Consider the following 10,348-nt stretch of genomic DNA (forward strand, 5'->3'; position numbering starts at 1 on the left):
CATGGGATTTCAACCGCCGAAAGAAGTCGCCGGGTCGCTTACCTCTCGCAAACAATTTTACTACAACGTTGCGGTACTCCTTCATCGCGCGCGGTAAACAAATAACAAATGGCATCAGGTCGACACTTTGCGCGTCGGTTAGTCTATATATAAGGCTAAAGCTGACACCAATACCAATGTACAAAATGCACATGATGCGCACTTACACAACGATCAAAAGTAGTATTCGACCTTATTGAACACCCTGTATGTAACTGACTTGAAACTGGTATGCGCAGGGGTGGACTGGGAGCCAACGGGCCCACCGGGCCTTTGAGATTAGGGGCCTCATATTCTCATGATAGTAAATTAACACTAAAAACGACATCTACTCAAAAGACATCAGCGTTACAAGGACAGTAAATCGAATGAATATGGGCTCTACTTATCGATGTAAAAGACACTGGGTTTTTGTGCCACTTTGAGTAAGAGTATGTAACTTACTCAAGGTAGCTTTTCCCAGTCCAATCTAATTTCATTAAGACGTAAAGTCGGATGAATTGAATTCAATAAATAATAAATAAATAATAAATAAATAAGTCATGTCGTGCAACTCGACTCGACTCAGGCACTGTCGAGTGTCGAGTATCGGGAGAACGGGCAGCATAGCGACTCGATGCTCGTAACAAAACAAACTCAGTCGTTATTAGGACCAAGTTACCAGCTTTTAGCGTGTGCATCATATTAGCGGTTCGCGGTACTTTAGTTTGGACGCATTTTTCTTCAACCCAATCTTCGCTACTTTGAGTTTTAGTTTGTTCAGCCACCACCACAGATGCTGTTCTATCGACAATATCCATTTCATTGGGAAAGCATACGAACTAACTAGATTTACTGAAGATTGTGCCTGTGTGTTGCTCCTTTCATAATATCCTGTGAAGGCATGTTGAACAGCTCACATGAGGTACCATCACGTTGATAAAGTCCCCTGCGAGGTTAGAATGGCCATGATTTTACGGTCGATGGTATCATACGCAACTTTGAAATCAATGAAATAATTGTGAGTTGAATTCTGTTTTCATGGACTTTTTGGAGGATCTGCCGCAGCGTGAATATTTGACTTGATTTACGTGATAAATGATAGGATGTCAATAGTTCAATATATATGAGTAGCTTACTGCATCTACACGTCAGAACAGAACAGTTCATAATGCAGGCGATTCCCGTGTCGAGTTATAGCTATCCCAGGGATTAAATTCTTGGATTGTCCTATAAGAATCCTGCTTCTATAAGCAAGGTATTCTGTGCGAATCCTCTGTAGAATTTCTTCATACGATTCCAATGTGAGGAATGCCCGAGACTATGCGCGAATCTTTTTGGTTCGTCCTGGTAGAGCTGCGGAAAAAAGAACCCACCGTCTAAAAACGCCAGCACGAAGAGCACGTGCTCGTCAGTCCAAAGGAGAGGTTCGTCAGCAACGACACACGGAGTTTCTACAAAACGGTCAGGTGCAAGAGTTTTGCCATGCCTGTGATGCGCAATGATAGTGCTGGCAACCTGCCTACTGACAAAACGACGGTAGCAGCCAGGTGGAAGAGTATTTCCAGACGCTGTTGAATAGAGAAGTAAACACAAAGATCAGCAGGTACAGGATAAGAATTTTGAGCGACGGCCAAACTGTGGAGCCACCAACACAAGAGGAGGTCAAAAGAGCAATCAGGGAGCTGAAAAACGGTAAGGTTGTTGTAAAGGATGGTATCCTGGCCGAACTTCTAAAAACGGGGAGCGAGCAGCTGTACGAAACAATTCGCCACCTCATTGTCAGGAACAGAATATGGAAGGAAAATAAATATCGGAGAAGTGCTAGATTGGCCTCATTTCCCATAATTTTAAAAACGGACATCGACTTGAGAGTAAAAACTATCTAGGCTCCCTATCCTGTGTTTTAGACCGAGTCCGTTAGCTGAGTTCTTCATCAGCGAGTATCAAGCTGGATTTCATGAGGGTCGCTTCACGATGGATCAGATATTTACCCTGCGTCTAGTAACTGACGAGTTCCGGGAGTACAACTTGCAGACTCATCATATTTTTATGGATTTCAAGGCGGCATACGATTCAGTCAAACGAAATGAGCTGTGACAGTTAACGCTAGAACTTGGTTTTTCCACAGAACTAGGTACGTTGATTCGTGTGACGCTGGATAAGTAAAAATTATGAGTCAAATCAACTTAAATGATTTCATGAATCATGAACATTTGTGAGTCATAGAAAACGTTTAATTGAAATGGAAATTTTGGTTTAAAGGTCAGGGCCCAACAGTACCATTTGAAGCTGAATTTTCAATCATCAAATCGGTTGATTTCATAAATCATGGGGCCCCAGGAATTGAAAATTCGTGAGTCGTAGAAAGAGTTTAACTGAAATAAAAATTTTGGAAAATCTCATTTTGTGTAACAACGAAATTTTTACAGGAGCCCACCGGGCATTTGCCCGGCTGCCCGGTGGGCCAGTCCGCCCCTGGGTATGCGGAAGAAGTTTACTTGCATAAGAAGCTTACTTACAACTTTCGGTTACACAGAAAAAATAAATAATTATTTTGAGTTGTCATTTACAACTAATTCGCATTGATCAATTTCCTGGAAAATAGTTGATAGCACCATTCATTGTAATAGATTAATTTGAAGTATAATTGTCTTTCAACTAACATATGTAAAGCCAGTTATAATAACAGTAAGCCAACGTCCCCTGCATTTTACTTGTTCTTTTAAACACTACTTTACAGTTATTTGCATAGTTGACAGAAATACAATTTAAACTACGCAAAGAATTGCAAGCTAACTGACGCAAAGCAGCACATCAAACGCTCAAAAACTATATTCGGTTAAGGTGAAATTAGTCGTCATCAATTCTGCCAATTTCAAAAGCAGTTTTTTTGTTTGAAACAAAAATTCTGTTCATGAAAATATATTCGCTGTGTTCAGATTGGCAAGAAGAATGCAGTATTTACATTTTTACAAACAGAACCCCGCTTTGGGCCCAAAAACTGCTTCCGAAATCGAACTCTCCGACGAAAAGTTAATGACTGCTAATTTCCCGTTAAGACAGTCGCCGAATCTTTCTCGCTTTGGGAATTGCTGCATCACGTCACATGCACAAATATGCCTCCAGCCCTGTTTTCGTGTCAGGCATCAATTTAGAAGCGAAATCTTGCAGTATATGGATGCAATCTGGCAAAGGGAAAGGATGTTTGCTCACTTTTCTTTAATGATTCGCTTTCATAAGATCATATTGGACTAGATTTAATGTTTAAACGATAAAATCGGTCGTAGAAAAAGGGCGGAAGGATCCTGCAAGGATTCCTCCTGTGCTCGTCGGCATCCAGGAACAGGTTCCGAATTTTGGGTAACGTCGTTTTAGTTAGATCACCCTGTCTCATCGCGGAAATAGCATTCAAAATGGTATTGTGACGTTCGGGAATTGCGACCAAGCATTTTGTGTCGTATGCTAGTGGGTCATGAAGAGCTCAATAAGCATATTCGCGTTGACGAACGTAAGCTGCTGCCACCTCCAAAACGTTTACTGTAGGGGTGAAGCGGAATAGGAATTTCTTAAAGAGCGCAACAGATCGAAACATTTTGGCAGATTTTCACACACAAGTACATACGGGCATTTCTATGAGTGTGCAAGAGATCGTTTAATGCCGTCAGCGCGAATTAAAACTAGTATTTCGAAAACCATGTCCAGCAGGTCCAGGATATTCTTAGCACTTAGCATTCTAAACACATTCCAGATTCCAGCATGTGGATCATGGCATTGTTATCCAGAGAAACCCAGAAAATGTTTACGACTTCTCGTTTTAATTGGCTGTCAGCCTATTGATAGTAGAACAGATTTTGTAATCTTTCCAACGTTTCAACTGTGTATTTCAGTCTTCTTTAGGGATTGAATACTGTCTGCTCTTTGTCAAGTATCTGTGTCTCGTAGAAATTACTTGTTGTTAAAGTTGTTTTTGTCGCACATCTATTATTTTGTCTAATTAACTGGATCATTGCACCTGTTTTTCCTGTATGTACACTGACGGTCTTACGACCACTAACTAACGTCAGTTAGTCAGTTAATCAGTTAGACAATGATTGCACTTATAATATTTGCATTCTTATTGAAAAATATTGAAAAGTTAACCAATTTTTTGTTAAACATCACGTGATGTAAGTTCACAAACCTCACGTTCCAGGAAAATATCATGGATTTTAAATGCTTTACATCCAAACTATTTTCGTTGACTCACTGTTGTCTACTTTCCCCCAGATGTCCTGCAGCTTAACTTTTTGCTTGTCCGTCTCAAAATGTTTTCCCCTCGTTTAACTGCGAAAAACGTGATTAAGCTGATAGGCACACACTTTTCCAGGAAATCTTGCCATACCACCGTGCATTAAGCGGTATCATTAAACGACTGATCTGTAATTATGTGGTTCCAATCAATCTGATCGATAAATGAAATTGTATGAATAGCATCATTAGGTAGTTGAAATATGAATCGCAAAATATTTCCTCCCAGGCAAGTACCACTTTTCTCTAATGTACTTTTGTTTTGTTTTGTTGATACAGATGGTACAACCACTGACGATTCTGGAATTTTCTTACATTACACGTTGAAACCGTAAGTCAACAACCGATGTAAACTTTGTACAGTCTAATTATAATCCTAACTGTACATTGTATAATTCTTTATGTCAAAACTACAACTTTTCCGATGTTTTCAGGATGCACAAACAGGCGGGCGTTCTGTTGCTCGGTACCGGTGGCTCCATTCCGCCGATGAAGACCGAGCACATGGAAACGGTGTGTGACATCCGTGAGAATAAAACCATCTATCCGTTCGCATACCGGACGCATACGCACAGTTTGGGCAAAGTCGTGTCTGGCTATCGTATCCGGGTCGACGATGACGGTCAGGACCATTGGACTCTGCTGGGAAAACGTGATCCACTGACACCGCAGATGTTCTATCCAGTAGAGAATAGGGAACCGATCCGATACAAGGACCGTATGGCCGCTCGTTGTACGATGGAGAGCCATAAGGAAACCATCACAAACGTTGGGTAAGCTTCATGAATTTTCTTGGTCAATTTGTTTAATATTACAATGTCCATCCAACAGGGCCACCAACAATGACGAAATGTGTAACTTCTATCTGATGTACTACGTCGAGAACAGTGAACCCCTGCAGATGAAATACTGCTTCAGCAATGGACCCCCTTACTTCTACTGGCGCAACAAAGAAGCCGAGCTCAACAACATTCCCGATTACGAGGCCAGCCATCTGTAAAATGGAACTCCGATTAAAAGGGTGAAAAAAATCATCACAAAATGACGATCGTGTGTCCTTACTACCAGCAGCTAAATCTATACTATTGTCTATAACACGTTCAATTTTAATCCTACTCTTACGACAAAAAATCAATCTTTCGAACCATATCAGCTAAAAGGTTTTAAAAAAACAACAGCTCGAATGTCTTAACGCAAGGAATCTGAAAATTTTAAATAACATAAAAATTTATTAGCCTAGTCACGAAGCACTGCTACTGACGGAATGGGAATATTTTTCCCGCCGAAGGACCTTTTCTTTCTACTTAAGCTCAATAATTTTTAGTTGTCCGACAGAAAAAAGCAACCGATAAAACTAGAACCGATGGTACAACTAGGATATATTGTAAGCTGTGAAATGATAGTTATCGTGTTGACGTTTGGATTCACGGGAAGGCCCCTATAGAATGTTGCAACCTTTAATATATTTATCTGAATCGTTTAGAATTTACGATTGTTTCGACTTAATAAATCAACAGTGCTGTGAAATAGAAAGACGTTGTCAGGAATTGTTACGTACTTACTGTGGAAATTTTCGTTACCCTCAAAGCAAAACCAACATTCCTGCTCCTCTGCCTCTAAGTCTGTAAATATCTCATGCAAATTCTATCATGACAGGTTCAATTATGTAGACGAGATTTTATGATCCGGCCAGCCGGTAGAAAATAGAACCGTTGTATTCGATTGTAGGATACACGAGATCAAGCAAATTTAATAATGGGAACATAGAAATTCACCTTCGAACCTCTAGAGCAATCAGACGGTGCTCCCATAGCCTGGAAGACTGTCTGACGAAAGCTAGAGACGAAAGGAAACATCACAAAAAATTCAATGATAGATTAAAAGCTATAGTAGAATGCATCCTATTTGCAGTGCGTGGCATAATTCCAAACTAATGACTCCACCACGCAGTAGAAAATTTATATGAGAATAATAATAGCTAAATGCAGGGGTTCCCACACTCCTCTGTCTAAAATGATTGTAACATAATTGACTGTTGTGCTAAGCAAAGAGAGACATACAAAATTAAGGATAGAAAGAAAACGCAAAGGAACACATCTAGCATCGAGAGATGGATGATACTAATAGCGAATGCTATAGTTTTAAGCCGACGCAGTTGAAAACTCGCATCGGATCACACTTTAGTATTTGTCGCGTAAAGGATGTGTGTAGTTCAGCGCAAACATATTATATTATATACATACAGAAACTCATGAATACCATATATATATATGAAAGCACAATAAAAGAACTAGTATTCATATTCATAAACAAGTGTTTTTTCTTTCTTTTTCTTGGTTGAAAATGAAAAGTTGCCCGCAATTCTGCTTAATTGAAACATATTGCACTATTATCTAGACTCTAGAGGAAGTCGGAGAATGGAAGAAAGCGACTCGAGAGACTGCACAGATGGTTAAATATTGGAACAAACTGGCCGCTGAGGTTGACCTGCAGTGGTGGCCGAAGAACGCCGAAATAATTTTCTCTTGTTGTTTTAATATAAGTTTTAATATAATGAGTATATATTGAGCATAAAAACTGCTTTTGAAATCCAAATATTCAATGATAACTGCTTGAACCTTAATTAAACTTAATCCCGAGATACTAAAATTTCCTAGTTCCGGATTTAATCCAAATTTCAAACCTATTGCCTGCAGTGCTCCAGGTCATCTTATTCCTACCTATGCTGAAGCAAACACCGTTTTCGCATGGTAAATGTGCAGCATTCTTGCAACATTCTCAGCCCTTCGTATCCGTCCAGCTTTAGTCCGCATTTAAGTACCGTCATCCGGGGATACTTGCAACACTTTTGAACTTTGACTTAGTATAACTTCCGAAGTATACCGTTTAGGTCCAAGTGTAAGTAGCCAAAACTTGTATAGTGGTGAGTACTTTTGATTTATGGTTATGAGAAAAAATATAAACTAAATGAATCTGTAGAATGAACCGAAAATAGGGGTGTTGCAAGTTACCCAGTAAACGGGGTTACTTGCAACACTTTTCTGATTTTGCGTTTCTTATGATTTTATATCTGATTTCAAACCACGAATGACTATTTTGAGATATTTTGAATGTATTTGTAGTAAAACAAGAGATACTGGAGGCGTTTTTTGTTTCCCAATTTCGTCTATCGCTTTTTTAAAGATATTCGGTGAAAATGCAGCATCTCGGCGAACTCCAAATTGCCGTTTCTAGGCACGTGGAATTTTTCACAATTTTAATTTTTCTGGAGATGGTGGTAGACAAAATAACATCGTACAGATGCAAATTTACTTTGTACATACTGTCTATTACGATAATTTTCATTTTTATAAGTGCTGCAAGCCGCGCCATATTGGAAGTAACAACACGAGTTCATCGTTTCTTCTCCAAGTTCAAAATATAAACAAAGCTCAAAGTTGCTATTTGTTAGCTTATATGATGCACTTATTGTGTACAGGAACCAAACCATAAAAAATAATTCCATGTCAATGAACTGACGCAACTTTGCACATCCATTTTTCCTACTCTGAAAGTGGTATTACTTTCCAATCGTATAAAAACAAGCAAAACAATGATGTAATGAATTAAACTTAACTAAACTGTAGGTAAACGTCCCTTCTTTAAAATGGCATTAGGTACAAATGGTTATGTTAACAAACAAATGCATTAGAGCTGTCAAAAGCGCGATGCGCCAAAGTGTTGCAAGTAACCCCGGTGTTGCAAGTATCCCCGGATGACGGTACGTTTGCTTTATCGCGAATATTTAAGTTTCCATGCGTTATTTTTATATTTAAGTTTCCATGCGTTATAATGGACGATGAAACGTATGCCCAAGAAGACTTTAAACAGCTTCCTGGATTGTCTTTTTACACTGCCATGAAACGGAATGGCGTTGCAGAGCATTTTAGGACAAAGAAGAAAGGCAAGTTCCCCAAAAAATATTTAGTATGGCAGGCCATATGCAGCTGTGGTCAAGCAAGCAAAAGTTACATCACTACGGGAACGGTTAACAAGGAAATATACCGTGAAGAATGCCTGCAGAAACGATTGTTACCGTTCCTACACAGTCATGATGTACCCTCGCTGTTGTGGCCTGATTCCCGGCTCGTCACTATGTCACGGTTTAATGATGCGAGTTTTTGAGTGACATGGCCAGTCTCTCAATTCAGAACTCTAGATCGGGCCGTACGGTCCTCTCCTTTCTTTTCACTAGTACGATGATTCCGTCCATAAAAGCCGAAGGAAGGTTCCCACTGAGTGCCTCATTAATTAGCAGGTTCATTTCGCGGTGGATAATATCGAACATGCGGCGATAAAATTCTCTCGGGATGCCGTCGGAGCCAGGAGATTTCCGAGGTGCACTTGTTACTATTGTAGACCAGATTTCTGCAGATCTCCTACAGGGCCACGATGCCAAACTTTCGGGAACTTTCCACGAAATTCAGCGACCTGCATTTCCAGGTACTAAGCATCCATTCATGTCCTCATTTCGTCGCCTTTGTCCGTGCCAAGTGTTCCGAGATGAATTTCTTTGATTGTTCGTGGTCGTTTAAGGTTTAGGTAGGTTACCTCTAGGGCCACGCTACCGAGTTCGCATGACGGTGCCGTTCTCCTAGAAGTAGTGCCAATAAGATAACACATTTCTTATTTCAGCCGCCCGCTCCTGATCCGACGCTGTCGCAAGCCACTCCTAACCTGGAGTACTACCGCGCACTTGGTTGAATGACAGGACTATTCCATATTGCTACACTCAGCGTTCGCATGAGTGCAACCGTCCCTGTTGGTATAACACCTTAATTTCCACCAGCGTTGGTGACCCGATCTTCGCTAAGGTTGCTCGTATTCCGGTTGGCACTACGAGAAGGTAGGCTTAGGAGATGCTGAATAAGACGCTAAGGATCACTATGGGGTCTATGTTAGGCATTATCCAGCCGTTCACCAACCAAACCACCCAAATTTAATGCTGACAAGCAATAAATTAATGTGAAATATTTAAATCTTCACTACTTCTAAGCTCATTTAAAGTATTTTTCATAGGGATTCTATTATTCAGTACTAAAATTTGAGTATATCTGGGTATGTCTACTAAGTCATCATGTGATTAGATTTGGTGAGCGCGCCGCTCTTTCCTCATTTTACACCCAAATATTTCGACCCCTTTTTGTTTATTTTTCGGGTTTAGATTTCGTGTGTTAATATTAAATCCTTTAAGATGCTTATTAATAATCTCCTAGGATTAGGATGCTTTTTCACAACCGCGGTAAAATAAAAACAAATGAGCATATCGTCCTGCCTTAGATCTTATTTGCTTTCTTCCTTTAGGATAGGTTACAGGGTCCGAACGTTACAGGATTTTATTGCTTTGATATCAATGATGAGTCGTTTAGCCAGGTTCATAAATAGATTCTAGTCTAAATTCCCGCTGAAACGTTGCATTGTTTAGTAAAAAATGAGTTAATATATTCTCTAGACGTTTTCATTAAAAACAATGATCAAAACTGTTACTCATTTTTTTGGTCATCCTAAATATAATTTGTATATTCTATTAGCTTACACAAACATGCTAAGATAAGATAACTAGAATTTCTTGCACTTGCATTCGTACATTGAATTAGATCACCGTGAAATAGAGTAACTTGAAACAAATAACAATTAGGTATGAGTCATTTGCATTTTTCCATCGCTTCCATAATAAAGCTCAACAAATGGATTAATTTCATTGACTTCTGACTTCACGTACCACAAAAAATTGAATGAAATAACTTTTGATTTTGTTTTAGTCTATGTATTCATCACAAACTAGCCTAGAGTACAAACGCCATATGGTACAGTGAATCTGATGATAACAAACAACCTACTCATACGTCTTTGAATAATGATTTTTTCAAACACCAAAAAGAGAAAAGCAACGCAAAGCCAAAAACTAGCTGAGCGAGATGCGAGAATGAAAAAACAACCAGCTGATGTGATTAAAACCATCCATTCAGTCAGTCGCTAGAAGCCATTCCGGGACAGTGGT

General features: G+C 39.5%; 1 protein-coding gene across 1 annotated transcript in view; it reads left to right on the forward strand.

Annotated features, from left to right (window-relative positions):
* Positions 1-6,604, forward strand: part of LOC128737926 (peptidylglycine alpha-hydroxylating monooxygenase) — a 30,051-nt gene extending 23,447 nt beyond the window's left edge. Inside the window, exons 5-7 of the mRNA XM_053832702.1 lie at positions 4,588-4,639; positions 4,743-5,081; positions 5,140-6,604. Of these exons, the coding sequence (XP_053688677.1) occupies positions 4,588-4,639; positions 4,743-5,081; positions 5,140-5,308 (560 nt within the window). The 3' untranslated portion in view covers positions 5,309-6,604. The remainder of the gene's footprint in view (positions 1-4,587; positions 4,640-4,742; positions 5,082-5,139) is intronic.
* Positions 6,605-10,348: the final 3,744 nt, after the last annotated feature.

The sequence above is a fragment of the Sabethes cyaneus genome, chromosome 2 (genome assembly GCF_943734655.1).
Source record: "Sabethes cyaneus chromosome 2, idSabCyanKW18_F2, whole genome shotgun sequence".
In the NCBI taxonomy this organism is placed as follows: Eukaryota; Metazoa; Arthropoda; class Insecta; order Diptera; family Culicidae; genus Sabethes; species Sabethes cyaneus.